General features: G+C 41.7%; 1 protein-coding gene across 3 annotated transcripts in view; it reads right to left on the minus strand.

Moving 5' to 3' along the window:
- lama2 (laminin, alpha 2) overlaps window positions 1–25,280 on the minus strand; it is a 74,578-nt gene that overhangs the window by 17,450 nt on the left and 31,848 nt on the right. For all 3 annotated transcript variants that reach the window (XM_085937230.1, XM_085937231.1, XM_085937229.1), the window contains exons 16-44: window positions 24,600–24,811; window positions 24,401–24,512; window positions 24,179–24,292; window positions 21,871–21,998; window positions 19,878–19,964; window positions 17,807–18,018; window positions 15,459–15,565; window positions 14,313–14,493; window positions 13,598–13,734; window positions 13,319–13,450; window positions 11,485–11,589; window positions 11,250–11,393; window positions 10,373–10,549; window positions 10,108–10,293; window positions 9,921–10,039; window positions 9,721–9,838; window positions 8,661–8,813; window positions 7,787–7,911; window positions 7,566–7,652; window positions 7,239–7,432; window positions 4,224–4,366; window positions 4,040–4,138; window positions 3,437–3,548; window positions 2,135–2,297; window positions 1,011–1,089; window positions 798–929; window positions 579–695; window positions 339–502; window positions 121–259 (exon numbers count right to left, since the gene is read on the minus strand). In XM_085937230.1, the coding sequence (XP_085793356.1) occupies window positions 121–259; window positions 339–502; window positions 579–695; window positions 798–929; window positions 1,011–1,089; window positions 2,135–2,297; window positions 3,437–3,548; window positions 4,040–4,138; window positions 4,224–4,366; window positions 7,239–7,432; window positions 7,566–7,652; window positions 7,787–7,911; window positions 8,661–8,813; window positions 9,721–9,838; window positions 9,921–10,039; window positions 10,108–10,293; window positions 10,373–10,549; window positions 11,250–11,393; window positions 11,485–11,589; window positions 13,319–13,450; window positions 13,598–13,734; window positions 14,313–14,493; window positions 15,459–15,565; window positions 17,807–18,018; window positions 19,878–19,964; window positions 21,871–21,998; window positions 24,179–24,292; window positions 24,401–24,512; window positions 24,600–24,811 (3,978 nt within the window). The remainder of the gene's footprint in view (window positions 1–120; window positions 260–338; window positions 503–578; window positions 696–797; window positions 930–1,010; window positions 1,090–2,134; window positions 2,298–3,436; window positions 3,549–4,039; window positions 4,139–4,223; window positions 4,367–7,238; window positions 7,433–7,565; window positions 7,653–7,786; window positions 7,912–8,660; window positions 8,814–9,720; window positions 9,839–9,920; window positions 10,040–10,107; window positions 10,294–10,372; window positions 10,550–11,249; window positions 11,394–11,484; window positions 11,590–13,318; window positions 13,451–13,597; window positions 13,735–14,312; window positions 14,494–15,458; window positions 15,566–17,806; window positions 18,019–19,877; window positions 19,965–21,870; window positions 21,999–24,178; window positions 24,293–24,400; window positions 24,513–24,599; window positions 24,812–25,280) is intronic.

The following is a 25,280-nucleotide window of genomic DNA, read 5'->3' on the forward strand; positions in this document are numbered from 1 at the left end:
CTTTTTTTTTAAAATTCACATTCTTTGTCCAATACTAATTCAGCATGGAAAATAGACACAGAAGAGAAAAGGACAAATTTAGAGTGCAAAAGTAGAAATTTCTGTTTATGTGGTTCTTACCATTGTCAGTGCTTCTGATGCAGTCTGTTTGGCCGCCTTTGCCTCTTTCTCTGCTTCGTCTATGTTGGCTTTAATGTTTGTGTATGCTTTAAAGGCAGCTGTTGCGTTGAAGGAGAGATTCTTCGCTTCGGCTAAGATTCTGTGAGAAGAGCACAAAAGAGTCAATTTTCTTTTTTTTTTTTTTTTTTTTTTTTTTACAATTTTCCATTGCGATTTACCCATCCAAAATTGTTGCGGATTCATTAAGCTGTTGCGCATGATCCTCGGCAGCGCGTACACGATGAGCCAGGCCGCCGCCACTCAAACCGTCCGTCAGGTGTCGGACTTTGTCATCCAGCTGGTCGTGAAGAGGACCAAGATCTTTTCTCATCTCCTCTGCATCCTACACACGTGGCACCATAGTTAGACCGGATATGTTTTACACTCAGCAGCACAATCTTACGACAACTTTAACGTGCCTCTAACTCTTTATTGATGTTGTCTGAAAGCTGGTTGGCGTCATCCAGAAGGTTTTCTGCTTCCCCAATGACCTTCTGTGCTTCTTGTTTCACCCCAAGGACTGCAGAATGCCTCCCCTGTAAAATAAAAATAAAAACAAGCCAGGGAATTATAATCATAGCAAAAGTAAAATTTACTCAATAGTCAGAAAAAAAGAAATAAAAATTACTCAATCTCACCTCCAAGAAGGTGAGATTGGCTTGGTTTTGTCCAGCCAGCAAACCAGTCTGTCTGGTCTTCTCACGGGCAGAGTGAAGGAGCTCTTGGGCCTCCTGAAGTTTGCCCTCATGGTCTGACATCTTGCCATTAATCTAGGAATGTAAATAAATAATACATCAATGTAGTTCACGATTGTTGAATCGCAAGGTTTATAAATTGTTAGTTGTAAGTACCTCGGCTTTTAGGTCTTCTGTAGCTTGATGAGGAATGCCAAACATCCTTTTTACTTTTTGGAACAACTCTTCTGCTAGACTGGAAGGAGAGAGGGCATCACAATTGATTTGAAAAAAAAAAAACCATGCATGATGTATCTACTTGCAATTGGCACATTCAACTAAATGCAACTTTTTGCGTATTTACATCTTGTACAAAACCCTATGATCAAGTTTTGAAAACCAAACTTCTCACCTTTGAAAAGGAGTCTTTAAAACATTTTGTACATTTACCACAGAGTCACTGAACGCATGATTAGCATTAACTGAGACAAGAAGAATCTCGCTCTCCCCAGTTGATGCCACTCGAAGGATTTTGTACATTTTTTGGCGGATACATGCAAGGTTTTGTTGGACTTGGTATAACATTAATGAAGTCTATGGGGGGAACAGCAAGATGAAAACAAGAGTAAAAATAAAGATGATCACAGTGACTATTTACAACATTTGACAGTGACTTAATGATGTTCATGAAAAACATGTAGCTGAGTTTTCAGGCATTGGTTGAAATGTGTGTTTTATTGGCTGTTTTGGTTGAACTCTGTGCAGGGTTCAGTCTCAAAGACAAGAGCGTGGCAAGGGCGATTTATCTTTTGCCTTATTTTCCACCCGCACCCGATACTGTGTCCATCTTTTAGTTTCTCCTCTGTTCACCCCTCTCCTCGTATCTCTGCATCGTTATGTCTGCGTCTCCCCCCGGAGCCATAGTTTTAATTAACTTATCGACCTCGTCAACATTTAATGCGCTAAAGAGATAAAGTGAGAGAGGCGGACGGGTTGGAGGGAGAGAGTAGATTACTGATCGAAAACGGCAGAAAGACTTCATCAGCACAAAGTTGGGGGTTCTTCAGAATGTGTAGCAGTCCACACTGCTGTTCGGACGTGTTCACTTTGATAATGTGCCTTCCTTTTAGTTTATTTCATTGATTTTTATACGGATTGCAAATGAACGCAATAATAAGCATTCAGAAAGATAATGTGATTTGAATTATCAGCTGGCGGAAATGCAAGAGATGGCTGCGCCATTGTGGGTGTGGACAATCTAATTGGTTACGTATGTGTACAGTATGCACGTGTTTTCATACTCCAGCTCTTCATCAGCAATGAGCCATTTCCCTCCCAGCTGTCGTTTTCTCATCTCAGCCAGCATGGCTTGAATTTCCTCCTTTATCTCCTTCAAACTTTTTTCCGGCGTTCCGTCTTTGCGTGCCAGCATTTGGTTCAACTCGTCAGCTTTGGATTGGAGGTCTGGACACAAAGTGAAATATTGCTACAAGTACAGCTTTTATGCAGTAAACGTTATCTACAATGAACGACAAAAGAGAATAATTTGATGCCGGCAGAGCACACGAAAAGCACAATCGCACCATGTGATCAGAACTCATTGAATTAAGCACAAACAGTTTCGGCATCAGTCGAAGAAGCTTTGGCAGATGCCGTATTTGCATTTCTCTTGCGGAATGAAAGTCTATGAAATCCAAACCTAATCTGTGATAAACTGCGGTAAATCCACTAAATGAGGATTGATTGAAACCGTTAAAAAAAAAAAAATTGCAATATGATTGTGAAAAAATTGCCTCGTATCCATTACATATTGCAACAGTTGATCTGATCAAAGCAAGTTGAAACGTTTTTCTTTTTTGAGTGGGCGCAAATGGCCACAGCCATGCGGCCTTTCTTCTCTTCCGAAATGTAAACATGACGTGATTACAGAAGCAAAGCCATCACACTAATGAACAGCTGTAGTGTATGCGTGTGTCCCACTGAGTCTGTCAGGTCACAGGCGTATAATTACACGCTGGGATTTAAAAGCCAATTAAACACTTAAAACGTGAATGGAATCATATTACGCTATCCAGTAAACACACACATACAGCGAATGTGTACAGTATTTCCTTGCCTCATTATCTCTAAGTGTATGAGTAGGTTGTATTATTTGTGTACTTTTGCATCAGTGTTTATGCACATTACTTTAAAGTCTTTGTGTGTTTGATAGCCACTAATTATGTCCCTAATTGCTACTCTCAATCATCCGCCGAGAACCAACGCACACTTCACACCCAGCCATAATCACGCAGTGATCAGGCAGAAGGCCAGGGAGCTTGCAGCAGCGGTAACGAGGAGCGGAAAGTTTCATCACTTTCTTTGCACCCCAGACAACATAACCATTTTTATAATCGCAGTTATGTGAGCAGCAATCACGTTTTACAGCGTGTTATCTGTGAAAGTACCGGCGAGAAGGGTGTTGTAGAGAGAGAGCGGAAAAAAAAGGTTTGAATGTGCAAGTCAGGAAGTTAGCTCTGACGACTAAGGGTTTTCTGGAGAGTGTGTGGAATTGATCATTGATAATTATTTAATTAATTAATGGAAGCAAGGTAGTGCGCTACCTTGAGTTCCCAGCAACGTATCCCTGATGAACTTCTCCAGGACCTCAGCTCGCTTTTGAATTCTGTCGGCATCGTCTTCCACTTGTTCTCCATCGGCGGATACCTTAGTTGCCTACACACACATTCACCCACACACACAAAAGTATGTTAAATAAATAAACACGTTGTTGACTTCCCACGTCAAATGAACAATGATGTGAGAATCATCAATATTTTAGTATGTGTATTTTTTTTTTGTAGCCTGACCTTTTTGATTACTGTCTACATTCACACTGTCATACACCACATGAATTATGTACAACAAAACACAACCTCATCCACTGGGATCCATACACAATCACAAAATAAAAAAAATTCAGGAATACAAGAAATGAATCACCGATGAGTACATGTAATTATTGATAGTCAACAGGAACCATGGCTCTGTGATTTCACTCAGACAATTCGCTACCATCCCGTGTTGGAGGGAGAGGGAGAGGGAGCGGGAGAGGGAGCGACAGGGAGTGACAGGGAGCAACAGGGAGCAACAGGGAGCAACCGGGAGCAACAGGAAGGGACACTAGCGACAGAGCAGGACTCCGAAAGCAACAAAAGCACGCATACCCTGCTGTGTAACTGGTCCATCTCTACTACCAGCGATCCCAAATTGGAGTCAGCCAGCTGTAGTAATCTCTCTGGAGCTTTCTGAGGTGATAGCATGTGCTGCAGAAGGGACAGAAATCATTGATTAATGATTCATTAATATTTTATAATTAGGGATGTGAAGTATGCGGGGGTCAAAAGGCACCTTGAGTTCTTCGGTCATGTTTTCAAAGCGGTACAGGATCTTGTAAGGAGGTGGGAGGGGCGTGGTCAACGTGATGTCAGTGATGATGCGATACAGCCGGTCCATGTCGGTGATCAGCACACCCGAGCACTCGTCGTCGCACGCTGTGCATACACACTTGAAGTTAGTTTTTGAGAACACCCTGTGCTATACTGGTTTTTATTTTTTTGCTTCCAGTCGGTACTGCTGAAAGAAAGCTTCAAATTCATTTTAATGTGCCAGCATGGCTTCTCCATATTTTCAACTACCAATATGTGGAATTTTTATTGTTTTTATAGCAGACGGTGTCATAACCTTTAGGGACTTTCCATGAGAGTATCAATTGAACACCTCAGCGTGTGTGAGCACACAGCGCAGGGAGCTAAGCGCACCTGTTATGAGCGCACACTGCAAGGCTGAGAATGCACATAAATTGCGCATCAGGGGACTCATTTAGACACACGCAGAGCACGATGTGTGCGTCATGCGTGTAGTGCAGCGGCTGATTTATTGCAGAAATTAAAGTTTCTGACGGGGGGAATCTAAGATAAATTAAAAGTGAAACACCTTCTACTCTATCAATCTACGACAGAACCAGAGCGTGCGGAATTGTGCAGAGACACACATGAAAAAAATCATATGAAACAACTCAAACTGATAACTCTAACGACCAATCCATTATTTTAAAAAATTACTGGAAAATGGGAAATCCTTACGAGTATGTTTTGCAAAAACAGTGTATTTATTTATTTATTTATTTATTTATTTACAGAAAACGCCACTTTGGCATACTCCACACAATATTACAGAAAATGTATCACTATAAAAACTATGTGTAAAAACACTTGCTTAGTTGTATTTACAGACGAGTAATGATACCAGGTATCGGTATTGGTGCCAATACCAGCCATATCTTTTTTGTCAATTAGAAATTAGAAGTATGAAAAATAATTTTTTTAAGGTAAATCGCTATATTAGGATGTATTGCTTGAAATGATCAGCAAACTTTTTTTGTGGGGGATTTTACGTCTTAAAAGTACTAGTGGTATCACTACTTGGTATTGGCATCAGTGACTAGTCAAGGGTTGACTACTTGTACTGGTATTGTTCGGAATATATTTGTTTTTAAATCAAATTATCCATCCATTATCTGTACCTCTTGTCCCCACGGGGGTCGCGGGCGTGCTGGCAGTAGGCGGGGGACACCCTGAACTGGTTGCCAGCCAATTGTAGGGCACACAGACACGAACAATCATCCGCACACACACTCACACCTAAGGGCAATTTCATTCGGCCTACCAAGCATGTTTTTGGGATGTGGGAGGAAACTGGAGGACGCGGAGAAAACCCACGCAGGCACGGAGAGAACATGCAAACTTCACACAGGGAGGGCCGGAGTTGGAATCGAACCCGCAACCTTCGAACTGTGAGGCGAACGTGCTAACCAGTGCCCCACTGTGCTAACCAGTGCGCAAACGTGCCGCTGTATCAAATTTCCAAATGAATTAATAATTACAGGTTTAATTAAGAATTGCACTAGCTCAGTGTCCTAGTGGTAGAGTGTCCGCCCTGAAACTGGAAGGTTGTGGGTTCAAACCCCGGCTGGGTCATACCAAAGACTATAAAAATGGGGCCCATTGCCTCCCTGCTTGACAATCAGCATTAAGGGTTGGAATTGGGGGGTTAGATCACCAAATGATTCCTGAGCACGGCACCGCTGCTGCTCACTGCTCCCCTCTCCCCCAGGGGATGAATCAAAATCACATGGGGATGGGTTAAATGCAGAGGACAAATTTCACCACACCCAAATGTGTGTGTGACGATGATCTTTGAGACTTTAGCTTTAAATGTTTGCTAAAGACACACTGCTCACTGCAAAACACACGTAACATGCAGGTGCAGGCTAAAAAAAGGGAAATCCTTCATTACCTTAATGTGAGCTGTGTGTTGCGGATGGCAGATGCCAATATTGTCATTTATATGTCCCGCAACTAAATCTGCATTCAAATCCAATGTGGTAGGCCTATGGACATCTTTTAATTAGGAAAATTAAATATTTGTTTTATAGTAGTATAAAACGAATCTGCCCTGGAGCTTTTTGGAATTGTGGTCTAGGGTAGACCTCATTTGAAAAACATCACATTAAATGCAAATTAAAGTGAGATGCTAAAAGTATCACTGGAGGTGATTCTTTTTTAATTCTTTGCATTGATAGTTTTGTGTCTTTTTACCAGACTTTTGTTGAACGCCCAGGTTTCACTTTAGAAGTTCCATTGTAGTGAAGAAAATAAAAAATAAATCAGAACCTCCCTTCGTTTTCAATCAAACCTTGTTGAAAATAGGTGAACTGACATCTGATTGCCCATCAGGACTTCATATCATAATCTTGGGGGGGGGGGGGGGCAACAGGGCAGCTGGTTTGGTGTCGGGGTGCGCTAGCACAATTGCACAGCTAAGGCGCCGACCTGAACGCAATCACCTCCGCCACCAGCTAGTAGCAATTTTTTATCAGCATCTGTGTTGCAAACTTTTTTTCTATAGTACTCGTACTCGTACACACACATCAAGACATGCTAATGGAACTAAATTGGCCTCACCATTATGATCATATTAACTTTAAATTAGCTCCAAATGACATGGAAATTATTGCCTAAATGAGTGGAATTTCAATTCTGATGCAGACCCCTCTGTCTCCCAGGGCAACCGGGTAAAAGCTGCTCACTTGCACTTGCTCGGCAAAATAAAGCATATATGGCAATATCAGGTGAATACGCCGGGTTCTCGGCGCCGACAAAGAAACGATTGGAGAAAAAAAAAAAGAGCTGAGGGAGGACGCCCGCGGGCAGAACACACAAAAGTGTTGCAATTTGCAATTTTGTGTTGTTGGAAAGCACCCCAGAAAACGGCATCATTTTGGTTTAGGCTAGTTAGCACAAAAATAATACAAATTCATAATCACAAAAGGTGATAAAGTGTCAAATGTGTGTTAGTCCTTACAGATGATCCCAGATGGTCCACAGACATGCCTTTCCATGCACTGGTCACAAGACCTCCCAGAAGACCCAAACGTGCACCGGCATTGGCCCGTGACCGGGTCACATGGTTCGGGCAATGCCCCCCACGGAGAACACTTACACTCCTCGCATCGACCACCAGGTATCTGAGGGTTACCATAGTAACCGGTGGAACACCTGGGTGGTAAAAGAATAAGCAGCCATTAACCGACGAAATTCAAGTTTTACCACTGTGGATTTTCAATTTGAATCAAAATAATCACATAGAACAAAAAAAACATTTTACATAAAAGCTGCAAAAATATCTGACCTTTCGCAGTATTTTCCCTCATATCCCTCTGGACAAGCTGTGCAACGGTAGTCATCATAGCCTTCGCTGACGCAGAATGGGCTAAAACTGGACACGCACAAAGAGTTGAACACGTATCAAAATTTCCTTAACTAACAATTATACCTCAATAAACAAGCTTATCTAATCAGCTTCCATAGCAAGTTACAAAAAATAATAAATAAGTGCAGAATAATACATACTTGTTCCCGGGAGTAGTAAGTGGGCAGGCGCAAGGCTTACAGTCATCACGGGATCCTCGGACCACGCCGTAGAATCCGGGAGCACAGCGCTCGCAGTGATCCCCCTCCGTGTTGTCTTGGCAGTTCTTTACACCGTGCACAAAAACGTTTACGTGTGACGTAAATGTGTCACAATGGACACACAGTGAGCGGTTGGACTGCATTGCGTCATGCATAGACGTATTCCTAATATTTGGGTTCTAAGATTTGGGAGCATCATTCTCCCATGCAGGGTCATGACTTGTTGCGCTGTTTTTTGTTTCATTAAAATGAGACCTTCAATCAGCTGCAACAGGAAGTTGCATTTCCATTAACTTCCTGTGTTCCTTGTTACTGCTAATTACCCCAGAAACAAACTCGTTTAGCGTTTTCAATTTGGCTCGCTCGGTTAGAAAATTCTAATGACGCTGTTATGGAAGGCGCAATGAAAATGGGCCGAGGAGAAGAGAAATGGCTGTGAGGCAGAACGGAGGTGGAAATAAAATACGGCTGAAAGGGAATGTAAAAACAAAACAAAAGAAGTTCCATACTAGGTCCAAAAATGCTAAACTTGAGGAATTGAGATTTTTTTTTTTTTTTACATTCAAGACCTTTGCCAGTTTTCCGCCATCTTTTGATGTGGACTGTAAAATTCAAATTCCCCTGTCTTGAATTACCTTCAAGAGCGACAGAATGACGTGAAATATGAATAAACCGACACCTGTTAATTACACTGAGGCTAATTAAACTTCTTTTCTTAGCCTCACCTTAATCTCTTTTCCAGAAGCTACGTGGCATATGGTTGCCTCACCCCAAAGTATCTCCCGCCTCCCACAGGCACACAAACACAAGCTACCTGGCATACGGACGTGTCAGGGTCACAGGTGGTCGAGTGGCCGCTGCACTGGCACTGAACGCAGCTGCCCATACCCACAGCAGCGGGGACCCTGGAGGCCGGAGCAGATGCGTGCGAGCCGCTGCGAAGGCGGTAGAAACCTGCAGCACACTCCTGCGTAGAAACAGACAGAAGGCCATAAAAAGAGAGAGACCCCAAATGAGTGAAGATTTAACAAAGCAGGCGAGGTACATACTTGTCGAGCATCAGATCTTTTCCTTTATTCCCACGATCATAATCAAACGTGAACAATAATGGAAGTCGCACACAGCGGAGAAAACGCTACTCAAGGGCTCGTAATTATCCTAAATTGCGATTTCTCAAGGCGATTGTTGACCTCCGCTTTCACACATAAAGCCAATTAAGGGTTATTCCCCTTGGTGACTTTTGAACACATAATAGCGCACACATAAGCGTGTGCACGGATATGCAAGGTAACTCGCCACCCATGTGTGTTCAGCAATAATTAATGAAGTCCTTTTAAAGAGCCATCTGCTTCCTCCGCTTGCGCTAAATGCCCAATTTCAAAATACTTTAATAACGGCAGTGGCTACAAACAGGACGCCCATCTGTTGGCAAAGTTTGAAGTTGAGCTACACTTTATTATTCGCCTTCAGGTTTGTCAGAAAGTAAAAACGGATAGTTCGTTGCCTTTTTGGGTAAGCACCAGCAGCAGGATAAAACCTAGTTTTAAAACATTTCAAGTACAAATTGATGACCATCACCTAGTAGAACTGGCCAGAGCTGCAGCTTGTGTGTCTCAATAGAAAATCCTCACTCAACAAAAAATTGGCTTAGCCCTCCGTGGCTTAAGAAGAGAAGCCAGACTCAGTTGAATTGGTTTGACAAAGATCACAATTGAACAGAGGAGACTAATCCCAGCGAGGCAAAGCAAAACACTGGCAGCAATTTAAAGCGCCGACATTCAACTCAAAGTTTATTTTTGCTAAAGAAGTTGAAAAGAGACCAGCATATTATTTTTTTATTTGTTTTGTTTGTGGCTAGTCGGTTGCAGACGCACCTCACAGGACAGTCCAGAATACCCAACTGGACATTCACATTTTTCTATTTGGTAGGCTTTTTCACTCTCCCGGGTGGGTGTGCCAGCTTCCGCCACAGTGAGACTTATCTCTGAAATACTTTGATCCACAAAAAAATTATGTTTAGTTCAGATATGATAATTTGTCACATTTTCTAACCGATTGGCGATTTGCGTTTTACCGGCTGTGTCTCATCTGGTTGCCATGTGATGCCTTAATAAGAACGTAGTCCACATAGAACAAAACGTCCATGAAATCCTGGCGTGACATTGGCTGTCCATCTGCATGCCTCCACTCATGCTTTAAACAGAAACAAAAGATATAACAAATATAAAACACTTTTGGAGATCCTGAAAGACATAACATACCTCTGTCATGTCAATCTCGTGCCGTGTGAGCTGACCAATCTGGAGTCCAGCTACGTGACGTGTCATCACGATGTTGTGGTTAGCTCCGCCCTTAATGATGACCTGCGGCTCGTATGAGGAGGGCCCAGTTTCATCTCTGGCCTCGTAGTACACAGCGTATTTCAACTTCCCGCCATATGCTGTGATCTAATGTTGGGGATGGTTCAATGACCATATCAACATACAAAAAAAATAATAATAATAATTCGACAGGCACGTTTCCTACCATGGAGCCTCGGAACTGTTGTGGTAGTTTCCAGTAGTAAGGCTCCGAAAGAACCGTGGTGACCAGCTCAGAGTTTGCGAGGATCTCCGGGTGTTGGAAGCTTACGCCTGTATGCGTCTCAACAAGGCTGCTTTTGTCCACCAGGGGAAGCACAGTCTGCTCTGGCCTCAGCGTTAGCTGCAATGCAAAACGTAAAAACGCGAAAAATGAAAAATTATTAGCCTGCATTGGAAAAATATTTAAATATCTGAAGGTGTTATAAAGCTTGGATGCATTTATTCACGTTTTGTTCATAGGTAGATTTATGCCTACTTTACAATTTGTCGTGTTCAAATTAGCCTGGAATTTAAATAAGCCACTGTTGGAAAGCGTTGTTACCGTTGGACTCCTTCTTGTCTCATGTGTGAATAATATTTGAATTATTACCCACAGCCTGGAGTAGTTTTCATCGTCCCTGTCTCCCATTTTATTTTTCATTTCAGTAACGCGAATGATATCAGTGGTTCATTATTGACTCTGGGATACGGTTGAGTGGAGTGGTTTTAAAAGAAAATTCATCTGATGGTGCTCAGCAGGTTTTTTTTGTTGTTTGTGTTTTGTATCCCTGAGGTCCTAAAGTGTAGATACGAGGCTCTCAAGAAAAGTGTATTTGGTTGGAAAGACAGGATGTGAACTCTATTAAGCTTATATACTCTACCTCGGACTTCACAAGAGACATGGTCACACAGGCGAAACCTTATTTCAATTGCCATGACAACCCAACATGTATCCAATTTGAAAAATGTAAATATATTAACTGAATGGTGGCTGGTTTTACTTATAAACAAACAAATACAAGATAAATAACATTAAAATGTAAACATTTATGATAACTCACCCACATCCTAATGAGACCTTGCGACTCGATGCAGGAGTCTGTCAAACCGTAACAGTAACATTTGCTGCAGCCGAACGGATTTTGCAGGGACAATCCAAAAGTGTTGGGCTTGCAACGGTCACAGTTGTCTCCCATCACGTTTTCCTGAAAAAAAAACAGATAAAAGATTTATTATCATTTACGTATGTGTATCGTGTTTTTTTGAAAAAATTCATAATGAGAATCACAGGTAGACCTTGCAGTTGCACTTCCCGGTTCGATCCGCACAGGCGCAAATCCCTCGCTCAAGGTCACACGTCTCGCTTTCCGATCCGGAGATGTTACACTCGCACGTGGTGCACTGTTAGGAAAATACACACTTTATTTCCATTAATAATAATAATAATGATAATAATAATTATGATAATAATAATAAAAAATAATAATAATAATAAAGGCAGCATGGTAGAGACAAGCAGTACAGAAAATGACATTAATAATAATAATAATAATAATAATAATAAATATAAATATAAATAAAAATAAAAATAAAAGGGTCACTCGGTGGTGCATTGGTTAGCACGTCTGCCTCACAGTTTGGATGGTGTGGGTTTGATTCCTGTGTGGAGTTTGCATGTTCTCCCCATGCCTACGCAGGTTTTCTCCCACATCCCGAAAACATGCTTGGTAGGCCGATTGAGCACTTCACATTGACCGTAGGTGTGAGTGCGAGTGCTGATGGTTGTTTGCGTCTGTGTGCCCTGCGATTGGCGGGCAACTGGTTTCGGGTGTCCCCCGCCTACTGCCCGATGACCGCCCAATAATGACAAGCGGTACAGATAATAGATGGATAATAATATTTGGGGCACTTCCTGTTTAATTTAGGTCACTTCTGGTTTGATTTGGGGCACTTCTGGTTCACTTTGAGCTCATTTGGGGTCACTTCAGGGTCAATCCAAGATGGCCACTACATTGTGGAAGTGGGGTGAAAGGGTGAATTGGGTAAGCATAGTGGAAGTGGGGGTGAATGAGGGGAATATGGTAAGCATACGGTGAACAAAGTGAATAAAGTTGGAATGGGTTGAATCGGTATAAAAATGTAGAAATTAGAAGGGAAAAACACAATTTTGGGAAATTTGGTGTGGATTTCAAAATTGAAAATTTTGAATTTTTGGTAAGTGGGAAGGTGTGGAATAGGTAGTCAAAAGATGAACAATTGAAATTTGGAATGGGTTGAATTTGTTGAAAAATGTAGAAATTAGAAGGGGAAAACCAAGATTTGGTAAATTTGGTGTGAATTTCAAAATTGAAAATTAGGAATTTTTGATAAGTGGAAAGGTGTGGAATAGATAGGCAAAAGATGAACAGTTGATAGATGAATGAGTTGAATCGGTTGAAAAATGTAGAAATTAGAAGTGAAAAATGCAATTTTGTAAAATTTTGCGAAATGTTGCGCAGATTTTAAACGTGAAAACGTGAATTTTTTTAATTTGGCAATTTTGGGAATGTCCCCAATGTGATTTAAATGTGCTTAATGATGTGAATTTCAAACTGGATGGATGTAAATGAGTTGAATTGATCGAAAAATGTAGAAATGAGAAGTGAAAAAGGATATTTTGCGAAATTTTGCACAAATTTTAAACATAAAAATGTGAAATTTTTGAATTTGGAAATTTTGGAATGTGATTTGAATGTGCTGAATGATGTGAATTTCAAACTGGAACGAGGTAAATGTGAAATGTTGAATCTGCCATTAAGAATGAATGGGGAAAAATGTGCCTGAAATTTGTGAATTTTGTGAAAACGGAAAATTTTTGGAGTGAAAAAAAAAGTAAGCAATGGTGTCATGAATATTTGGAATAAGTTAAAAGTTAAACGGAGTGAATCGGTTGAAGTATGTGGAACTAGCGTCAAAAAAGAGGGGGGAATAAGTAGAAAAATAAAGGACAGGAATAACATGTGTGAAGGCCTTCGCCTTCACACAAGGATAATAATAATAGCTTAACACTAACTCCAGATATTATTATTATTATTAACAGCTTGACACTAACTCCAGATAATTCAAGAAACTGATAGTTCATATCATTTACCTGAGGAAAGTCTCTGTAGCCTAGCTGACATTCATTGCATTTCTCTCCTCTGAAGGAGTCATGGCAAAGGCAGCAACCTGTGTTGATGTTGCATTGCAGGCTCACTGAGCCCACCACACTACAGCCACATTCCTGCACACACACATGCAGGAATAAAAAGTCAAAGTAACAGTCTAATTTTGGAATTTTTCAGCCTGACTTGCAAGTACTTCCCAGCTGGCTTCTTTGTTCCCAAACTGTGCATGATAAATGACATTGAGCATTTGGTGGTCATGCTACCTTGCATCCCGTCATGATATCGTGGCCCCAGTGGTTTGGGGCGCAGCGGTCGCACCTCTCGCCAAGTGTGTTTGGAGGACAGATACACTGGCCCGTGTTGGCGTCACAGTTATTGCCCACATGGCTGCAGAGACATGCTGTGAAATATTAAAACCATAATGCATCATTTTTTTGAAGTAATATGTGCATTTCATATTTACATTTCCAATATATCCAATGTTTTATTTATTTTTAAATTACATCCACCTGGTTCACGAGTACCATTGAACGTCGCATTGCTAGTAAGAGATTTAACTTCCGACTTGTTTCACAGTAAATTAGCCGTAACATGAAATAAACACAAACATCTTATTCATCAAAGCAAATAAATCCAAAGCTTATCATTTGTGTTGAAGCTGTGTGACTGAGCTGGCTGTGTTTGGTGCTGCATGTTCTTGGCTCTCAATTGTGCTTGGCATCCTTGACATCTTTCATAAGGAGATATGAAGGGGGGGGGGGCGCTATTCATAGTCGCCACTCTTAATCCTCATATTAGGCAGTGTAAATAGAGTTTACCACACCTGCTCCCTGGGGTGTTGAATATTTGGAGGGTATGAGCCATACATCTGACCATATCAAATTATTTTGCATTATTTTGTCTTACCCTTAAGAATACCACTTGCTGATTTCAAAACAAACAGACAAAATATTTCTTGTCAATCTAGCTCATGCTTACGTGTACATCCCCCCTCCTGGAAGTTGAAGAATCCTCGTGAGCAGCGGTCACATTTAGGTCCGGTGACACCCGGCTGGCACCGACACTGACCGTTTTCGTCACAGTCAAACGACTTGGAGCCAAAGGAGTTACAGTGACACGGCACGCACTGTCCACCTGTGGCCAGGCCGTACGTTTGAGCCTAGAGATAAAAACGGGCAAGGTGAGAAGAGAGGGCGATACCTCCGAAGGGTTTAATGTGTAGCAAAGTTCACTGCACACTGGATTGTCTTCATGTACTGTTCGCTGCATATAAATAACATTTATACACAATGAGAGTCGCTTGTGTGTTGTATTTTAACATGCTTGGCCAATAAATATTGTTTTCTGTGCATATGACAGACATCTGATGTCCTTATTTCCTTGAATACAGAATAACAAATAAAAACAAGGCCCTTTTAGGTCATCCAACTGGGTCAGGCCACAACCAAAGGAAATCGAGTCACTCAAATGAACACAGGATTTGGACATTTGCAACCTGTGAAAACGTCACACCTAAAGCAAAAGGGCACTCAAAGATCTTTAGTAAGTGGGTCAGTTTTGTTCTGGGGGCTTCTTATAAATAAATACTAAGGTCACCCATGTTAGTCAAAACTGCAAATCTCAGTATTCACTCAGAAAATCGACAAAACCATGCTTCTTTTTGCCGCTGTCACTCCCGTGCAGTGTTACCGCTGCACTGGGCCAGTAGGCTCCACGAGGGCAACCCCCTGAGCGAGCCGGGCCGCCCCATCTTCTTTGCACGGCCTCCACGGGGACGCGCTCCACTGGGCGTCGTGTCTCCCGTCTCTCGTAACCTTGGCGGCGCTGGTCGCAGCGCGTGCCCGCAAATCCCGGGCGACACAGACAGCGGCCCTCAACGTCGCAGTGTTGAGAGACGGAGCCCAGGTGGGTGCAGCGGCAGGCCACGCATTTGTGACGCTCACCATCCCACCAATAATTCGGCTTGACCAATCGTAAGACAGATCACAAGGGCATGTGTGACATCAAAATAAATAAATAAATAAATAAATAAATACATACATACATACATACATACATACATACATACATACATACATACATACATACATACATACATACATACATACATGACAAAAGACTTACCAAGCAGTCGTCACACTGGCGTCCAACCACATTTTCCCTGCACTGGCACCGCCCGCTCTCTTTATTGCAGACTTGTGAGATGGAACCATTAATATGGCAACGACACGCTGCAACAGGAAGAGAAGAGTCATATTTTGCATCAATTATTCGAAATTTAAGAGTACACTTCACACTACTTTAATGCGCTTAAGGTTGTCTGCAGGATTAGCTGTTGACATCCACTTAATTACAGCGTTAAGCATAGTGCCCCTCTTTCTAAATCAAGTCTTAAGGCTATAAGTGTCTTTATTTTAGAAATATGACGAATCGAGCCTAGATAAGAATGACATTTGTGAATAGTTTCTTCAGTCTTAAAAGATTTCCAGGTCAGATAAGCAAATGTTTACTTAGGTCTTTGTAACGGAATCGGGGTGGGGGGGGGCGTTTTTAAATTGCTTCTATATTATAATAAACAGGCACCATTAAGTTGCTTCAGGCAAAAAATTTCTATTCAGGCTTAATATTGTTCAGTAGAGGAACAAGATTCCATTCAGAATTACTTCTGAGTTCATTCCATGTATTTTTGATAGAATATAAAAAGAATTTCTTTTATTTCAAACCAAAATCTTCACGGCCATATTTCCTCTTTGAAAAAAGAGGTTAAATTCTGTAAGATGATAGGAATGTGCTTATTTAAAAACTTTATCAACTTTAACTTCATCCAAGGGTTGTTGCGACTCCCTAGGTCAGGGGTCAGGAACCCAAAATGTTCAAAGAGCCATATTGGCCCAAATTAAATAAAAACCATACCTGTCTGGAGCCGCAAAAATATAAAAGTATTTTATAAGGCAACATAGACTGTCAATACATAAGCATAAGCACCCCTGGCCTAGGTGTAGCTGTTTTGGCGAGCAACAAAGTACAAATAGGTTAAGCATTTCACTTTTTTAATATATGGCCAGTTTGCTCCCTAACTTTATTTAAACTTGTGTGCATTTAAGTTGTACTGCAGAAACAAGACTTCACAAACCCACACGCCAGTCAGAATCTTAGAAGCGCAATTAAAAGCCGGAGCATCACAGCTTCCATCTGGCAAATGAGGTTGTCACACACGAATACACACTAACAAAAAAAAAAATCTATCTAAAGAAAAAGTAGCTCGCCTCACATTGCCATACACGTACTCGCTCGTCTCTTGCTCGATGCAAAGCAGACAGACGGACGGACGTGAGTGTGGGCTGAGAAAGTGACGGGGAAAAAAAAAGGCTCCAGCAGATGTCCACACTCACACAGAGAAAGACACATCAATCCAAACACGACATTTGGGTTTTACACACAAATGCAACGAGGCAGACAAGCACGTACATGCGACATTACATGCGCACACCTACACATCCAAACATGCAAATGATGACAGAAGCATAAAAGTGCACGGATACAAAAAAAAAAACTTCACACACACTCGCTCGCTCGGTCTCTCGCCCCTCTGGTTTCACCCTTTGGGGGGACCATCTGGACTCCATTCTGTCAGTCGCCACAATGCAAGCCTTGTTGTGGTCTGAAATGTGGGCTTTTTCTGCATTTTTTTATAGCGTTTGCATAACATTAGGAACAATCAAGTGAGTTGAGTTTAAATTGTGCGGTTTTGAAATGATCCCAAAGGATTTATTGATCTACAAAACATCATTAAGTCAAAGGGAGGAACCTTTTACGTATCCACTTTTTTCTTGCAATGGTACATTTCTACCTCACCATGTCCAGAAGACCTTTCCCGAAGTGAAAAATAGTTGGTGTTATATTGTTATTGAATTGAATCCTCAGACACATCATTCAATTGCCTGGCTCACTTTGAAAAATAATGAATGAAACCATGCGTTAATGTCCACCGGAGGGATGTGAAATCTGACCTCAAAACAAACCAAAAACTGTGGCATTTTTACAGTCTAATGGAACACAAATGGACATGCCCTCAACTCTGCGGCGCCACTCAATAAAATTCATTAAGACTTGGAGTGATAAAGAGAGCCAGAAAGACCGAAAGAGAGTTATTGTCTTTTAATAATTCCTGCTAGTCTTTTGTCATTTGCACGGGTTCAATAACAAACCTCCATCTCTAAGACATGAGCAGCCAATCAGCATTGAAGTAGTGCCATAGATCAGGCCGATCAATCAATAACCATTTAGCTCGGGTGGAGGGAAAACGGCTACACAACAAAGAACTATCAAACATTCATTAATAGTCAAAGTCGGCTCATGAAGCTGCCTTTGTGCTTTACCCGCCCATCGCTAGTAGCGGGGGGTCACTTATCACTTATCAGTGTCCAAATGTTGGACGAGTGACAAAAAGTTGGACAATTAACAAAACTTACGCTGACAGTTTTTTGCAGTCACGGCATCGCCAAAGAACCCATCATCACAACTGTTGCAAGTCACGCCGCCGTAACCATGTCGACAGTGCAGACACCGGCCTGTGATTGGATCACAGCTGCCGGGTGTAGACAGGTCCAGGTTACCGTGGCAATCGCAGGGTTGGCAGGAACCTCCCGGGACTGCGGGTTGTCCGAAATACCCGTTGGAGCAGCTGGGATGAAGCAAAATGAACAAATAAAACAAAGCTGAATTGAGTTGAAATTGAGGGTGGGTGATATTGATAGAGGAGGAGGGGGGGGGGGGGACTTGAGGAAAACAAGAGGAGGGTCTTCAGATTGGAGAGAAAATTGAGTTTAGAGAGGAGAGACTGGGAAAGGACAAAGAGTGGGAAAGAGTCAAGAGCAGACAGCCATTATTACCGCTGACCCTCAAAAGAGTTGCTTTATTAGCTTTTGTGTGCATACGTGTGTGTAAAAGTGTGTGTGTGTGTGTGTGTGTGTGTGTGTGTGTGTGTGTGTGTGTGTGTGTGTGTGTGTGTGTGTGTGTGTGTGTGTGTGTGTGTGTGTGAGTATGTGTGTGCATGCGTGCTTGCGGGCGTGCGTGTTATGGGAAAAACAAACTTTAATGGCACGGTAAAAATTAGGCGGACAATGTGTCCCATTTCTTTCTATTCCCATCTTGATGAAGTTTCATTTTAAAAGAAGCTCTAGGGAAGTGAGACTATTTATACAAGTACTTGTGGGTTCCGAAAATGAGAAGGCCACGGGGGGCACGGTGACACGGCAAGTTACACATATGTGTCCCTGGATGAACGGAGACAATTGTGAATGTTTGGCATTTTAAAATGTGTTTTTTGAAGCTACAACATTTATAAGAACAACGTCAGACATAGCACCACCACAATTGATGACCTTTTAAAGAAGCTATCACTTTTTATTTTCTCTCAACTTGTGCAATCAGGTGAGCCACCACCCAAAAAAAATTTGTATTCTGACCTTTATGGTAAATTAAATCGTAATGGCCCGTAGAAAGTTAACAAGGACATTTGGCCGATTTATCTGTCAGTGGATTCACTTGATAAAGAACACAGAGGCTACATTTGACAACATTCCTGGTAAAAAAAAAAAAAAGCTTTGTTCGAATATGTGCAATCTTTTTTTGTATTTATTAAATATCCTATTGAGTTCCAGCTTCCTCTCAGTTTGTGTCTGGCATTTTTGTTTTTTCTGTCATGTCAAGTGTGTCAGCATTTTTTGAAACACTTAAGACAGTTGACTACAACTAAATGGATCACCCGCAATTCTGGTACCAGTCCAAATTCGTCCGTCACTGGTGTGTTCTGGAACAGGGACGTGTTCCAGAACATCGACGAAGCCCATCTGCCATTAAAAGTCTGGAATGGCAGCCAGTCATTTTGCCTCACCCCTTTGGCTGATGGTGTTTATAAAAAGACTAAAAGGCCAGACTTAAAGATTCTGCTGTGGGCAGCACAGTCAGGAACGCAGACTATGCAGGCCAGCCAGCTGGGGGGGGGACACACATGGCAACTGCAACTTATTGTATTTATACTCTATTTATACATTCTGAATACAATATTTCACCTTTAAGTGTTTTGCCCAATCCATCATGCCTAAAGGGGTTCGTCTGTATTTACTCCATGTGTCATCCAGTCACATCACAGCATGCAGACTAATACCCACAGTTAGGCAGACTTCTAACAGAACTAATTCGTTCGCTATTTTATTTTTCTTTATGTGCGGTGTGAGCGCGAATCAACTTTCACTATGTGCTTTGGGATGTCGTGCAAATGAGGGTTTTACACAATACAGCTGACAACATACTGTCAGGAAGGCTTACACAAGCTGTCCATTAAGAAGAAAGTTAGCTTCAAAGGCGGTGGGTAGCTTAAGAAGAGAGACAGAGAAAAGACCTGACGGGCTATTATGGGATCAGTGTGGATTTTTTGTCATTGATTGACTGCAACTGATGAGAGGAAAAGATACTGGAGGAAAACAATAATGAAGAGCAGGTCTTGAATCAGATATTCATACTTGTGTTTGTGTGTGTTACCTGTCACATCTTGGTCCAGTGTATCCAAGCTGACATTGGTCACACAGAAGCTCTCCTCCCTCACCAAGGTGGCAGGTTGGGCTGAAACTGTTGTCAGGATGCCGGAGTTGTTTATTGTTGATTCCGTGACGTTGTCCCACAGCAGAAAGCGGGACGGCGAGGATGACGATAAGGACGAGAGGACAGAGATAGGTTAGGGCCATTGTTCGGATCCCTTGGATACACACGCCCGTGTCTCCACTTTCACTTGGATGTTCTCACGTTCACACTTGTAGCATGCTGGACACTCGGGTTTTACAAACACTCTGCTCAAACTGTGCCCCAAATGGACACTGAGTGAGTGGGTTAGACTGTGTGAGAGTGAGAGCCACCCTCCCACTTCCAGGAACTATAGATAGTTCTGCTGGATCAGGTTCCGAGCCCAGACTGGTTCATTAGCTGACGATGTGAGCGCAACTGACCCATGTACACAAAACATAATTAAATTCTCGTTCAATAGTTTAGTTTCTCATTCAATAGTTCGTTCAATAGTTTGAGAAAGTGCTGCCATTCTGCCATCATGTTATTGCCATAGAACATAAGGTAAATAATGAAATTTTGTACGTATTTGCAAAAAGATAGACAAAAACAGATGTGCAAATTGGGGCTCTAATGTAAAAGTGTGTTATTGTGAGTCATTTTTACAATTTTTAACACTCAACTGTTGCTAAATAATTTAACCAAAATATTAGGAACAGCTCGTGAAAAGCTGAACACACTTCAACACCGGTTAACAGTCTACAACAATAAATAGCAACTAATATTTCTGTGTAAATACCAATTAAAATTTAAAGTTACCCAAAGACAGAATATTGCTTTGATATGCTGTACCGTGCAGGTGTGTCTAATCTTCACTTGTATGATGCGTATAATATTTTTTCAAAGAATGTAAATTAAAAACCATATCAAACTGATCTCATTTGTGATGGATGGGAAAAGTAATTAAAAATAAACATAAACTTATCAAGAAAAAAAACATGGCATCAGAGATGACTCCGATTAGAAAGGGGAAGAAAATTGAGATTGACATATATACAGAAAATTATTGATTCATTTTCTTAAGTAAATGAGATTAGATGGCGTGCTCGGTAACTGAGAGAAATGATTTGAAGCGTGCTTACGATGTCAGTAATTGAGCCCAGTTGTAAATGAAAAGCAACCGCACGGGATAATAAACTGATTTTGGATTGATTTTCCTTAAATCACCGTACATTTTTTTATATGCATTCATAAGATCTTTGACATTCATGCGAAGTGGAACAGTCTGCTTGGTTGACTGGCTGTTTGAGTGACAAGTTTCGGTGCACATAAAGCAAGGAAATAGAGGGGCTATTTTTAAGGGGTGGGGGTGGGGGGGCGCAGGCCTGGCACCTCCAGGCTATTATTACTGCAGGGGGAGGTGAACGGGAAGATGGGAGGGGCCGGGGGCGGCAGACTGAAAGAGAGATGTGTCTCTCTTTAGCTCTGAGAGGCAGTTCGGACAAGACTAATCGCCACAGCATCATGAAAATTCTCAGCTGCTGTGTGAGTGAGGGAGGAGGGGGAGACGGTGTGTGATGTCATATGAAAAAGAATGCAAACCAGAATCCTCAAAGTTATCATTATTTATGGTAATTAAAAATAGAGTAGGGGCAACACGCCAAAAGGTTTTAACTTCCTTCCTTCCTTTCAAAGGATGGAGTCACCAGCTGTGTCAGATTTTTGGGTGGATCTTAGAGTGATTCCACCCAACATCGATGACATTTACGCCAACTGCTCTGTTGATATTTGAGCTCAACAACCAGGCAACGGCTGTTTTTCTGTGATGCTTAAAAAAAAAAAGACAAAAGAAAAAGAAGGGCAGAGAAGATGAGAAATCCAAGAAGAAATCGAGCGCCACTCAAAGGTCAGCAGGGATAGATTGAGTCATTTGATGGCAATTTTTAGAATTAGCCCCAGTGTCGAGATAACTTACTTGTTACTGGGCAAATTGAGAGGGCAGGCGCACGGTTTACAATCTGTAGCTGACCCGTGGGTGGCATCGCCGTAGTAACCGGGCTGGCAGGTGTCACAGTGGGGGCCTGCGGTGTGGTGGGAACAATCCTGGAGTAAATATAGAAGGTTACATTAGTGATTCCCAACCAGGACACTTTGAAAGATGATGATTACTTGAAATGATCCAATTTCATTTAACTTATGTTTATTTATTAACACAAAGAAAGCAATTATTTGAATATTATTTTTGTATATTTGGTATTTTGGGGGCAAAGGTCAAGGGTTAATAGAATCACAAAAAGAAACGTTAAAGAGCGACACAGAGGTTTCCATCAGATGCTTTTCACAGATCATTATGAGCCCGGCAGCCGACAGGATAAACAAACCGGAGGAACGGAGGTTAATGATGTGGTACAGGATGAGCATCAGATTGCCTTTTGTTACCATAGTAACCAAGCACTTAGGGGCTCAATGAGATGAGCCAGAACTTTGTAACCGATGTGCTTCACAATCAAGCAGCAAATCGGAGTATTAGTGAAAGTCAAACACGGTGCTAATTCAATTTCAAAAATGCTTTCATCACATGCACTGCTTAGAAATAATTGTCACACTCTGCATTTCTATTTACCGTAATTTTCGGACTATAAGTCGCTCCGGAGTATAAATCGCACCAGCCATAAAATGCAAAATAAAGTGAAAAAAAACATATATAATTCGCACTTTTGGGGCAAATTTATTTGTCAAAATCCAACACCAAAAACAGTGTTACTCCAATTCATTAAATCCATCGAGCTTGCTTTATGTAAACAATGCCGCGTATGCGCCGCATATGGTGACGTTGGACCCGTTGTAAGTTGCATTTCTAATTATTCCACAGACCCATATAACGATATATAAAGTATATTTCAAATAACTATCATATTACAACAATATTATCAAACCATCTGTGTCACTCCAAATCATTCAATCCATCGATCAAATTCCTCGTTCTTTATGTCAACAACGCCGCGCGTGCGCTGCAGAGATCTAGTACATAACTATATTGTAGCGTTAACAAAGTACCAGGAAAGAGTTTGGGTTTGGTAAACGGCTCTTTCTTTAACAAAACAAGAGTTCAACGAGCCAACAACTACTGAACCTCCGTCCACGGAGGTGAAAGAGAGCTCCATAAATAGGACCGGGCGTGCGTAAAAGCCATGTCCCCCATGGTGCCCCATCCACCGTCCCCGGACAGCCACCCGGCCGAGCGCCGGCCCCCGACTTCCATCCACGGAGGTGAAAGAGAGCTCCCGTCGAGAAGGACCGGGCGTGCGTAAAAGCCATAATCGTTTTTCAAACCTTCTGTGTCACTCCAAATCATTAAATCCTTCAAACTCTTCGTCCTCTGTGTCACTTACAAACAAAGCCGCTAATGATGCCGGTAGTACGTGGGGCCCTTCGTCATCTTCGTCATCCCGTGATCGAATCCTTTGTTCTTTATGTAAACAACCGCCGCGCGGCACGGGTGACGTCACTTGCAGTTCAAATGACAGTAATCCCTTGCTACATCGCGGTTCGTTTATCGCGGTTTCACTACATCGCGGATTTTTGAATTTTGTGAAAAAAATCACATATAAGTCACTCCTGAGTATAAGTCGCCCCCCCACCCAAATTATGACAAAAACCGCGACTTATAGTCCAAACATTACGGTATATGGGAACAATAAAATACAGTTCTCTTGTAATAATGTATAAAAAATGGAAATTAAAGTGTATGTATGTTCCAGTACATTTCCTCTTTCAATCAAATATTTCATCAGCGCTGACACAAGCACACGCTGCGTTTACCTGCAGAGTCGCAAGAATATTCAAGTCACTTTGCTTTGGGCATCCATTGCTCTGTCAATCATTGTGAAGGAATATGTAAAATGTGCGCATGTGTGTGTGATTAACTGTCAAACCATCTCACACCGGATACGAATTGTGGTTGAGCGAGTAGAAAAAAAAAAAAAACACCCACTAAGCTGCCACGATGTTTGTATAAATAGCATTTAAATGGTGTCTGTTTCTTTTTGGAAGTAGTTGGTAGTAATGTGTGGCTCATTAGGGACAGGTGAGCTATTTATTTTCTAACACTTGCTCTGTTGGTGTTTACTGCCTTGAGAGGACATATTTATATGTTATCTGGGGACTGCTATTTGATACTGTGATGTATACGCCATGTCCTCAATTCATTGGCCCTGAATTACATTATTCCTTTGGCAGTTTTCCTTTGCAGTAGCATTCAAAATGGGAAAAACATATTTTACCAGGCAGTGTCCTGTGATATGGTGGCATTGTGTGGCATGCCCGTGACATTGACAAACTTCACACACGCCATTGTATAGGTTTCCATCCACTCGTCGGAATCCAGCAACACAAGCCTAAAATCACATTCAAATTAAATGTTAGGTTGCTATAATGTGGATGATTTTTTTTCTTGCCATGACAGTTCATATTCCCTATGCAATTTGTATTTTAAATGTGTTTACCTCACATGACGTTCCAGCATATCCGGGCGGACACGAGCACATTTCGACAGCCGATGCTGTTCTTTCTCCTTTGGCAAATGGATGACCTACTTGCATCGAAAATAAGTGGAGTCTAAACAAACACAAAATATTTAGAACTTTTGAATCCATCATTTATTAAAAATTAATTGTGGTCCACTAAGTGGTGGCATTCCTGTACCTGTACACAGCACTTGGTTCTGTACTGTAAGAGGCTCTGACCATTAGTCTGGTCATGTTTGCCAAGACGATCATAAAGTCCCTGCGAGTGATTGGCTGAGCAGTATCTGAAAGCAGGAAGTTCTCAGGAAGGAGAGCGATCCTGTTGGTACTTGGTGAGGTCGGATATACGGGTTGTCCGTACCTTCTGTCCATAATCTTGATCCCACCACCCTGCCAGAGAGTAATTAGTAGATTTGTAACCATCTAACTAATCTTAGAGCTACAAGTTCATATATTAATATAAGTTCAGATATTCACAAACAGATTTGACAAAAACTGAATCTAGCTTCCTATTTGACAATCTCTTGTTGAGCAGAGATCAATGGCATGTAGAGTTTAATGCAGAGTGACGAGCCCTGCTGGAGAGAATAGGGACAACGTGAGCCCGCCGTGCCAATAAGCCATTAAATAACAACTAATTGAGAGAGGAAATGGAAGGCACAAAGGGAGACGGATAGGTGAAGTTGTGCTGAGGTGGACGCATATACTGCTTTCGGTTAATGGGCCGAGGTACGGAAGAGAGGAACTACAATTACATTCACAATCCAGAACCTTCAAACACACTAGTCTACTGGAAATAATGGACACATATGCAGCAGATAGACAAGTGTGCTTGATTTATGTATGTTTTTATTTTTAT

Source organism: Syngnathus leptorhynchus, chromosome 18 (assembly GCF_054491065.1).
Source record: "Syngnathus leptorhynchus isolate UIUO chromosome 18, UIUO_Slep, whole genome shotgun sequence".
In the NCBI taxonomy this organism is placed as follows: domain Eukaryota; kingdom Metazoa; phylum Chordata; class Actinopteri; order Syngnathiformes; family Syngnathidae; genus Syngnathus; species Syngnathus leptorhynchus.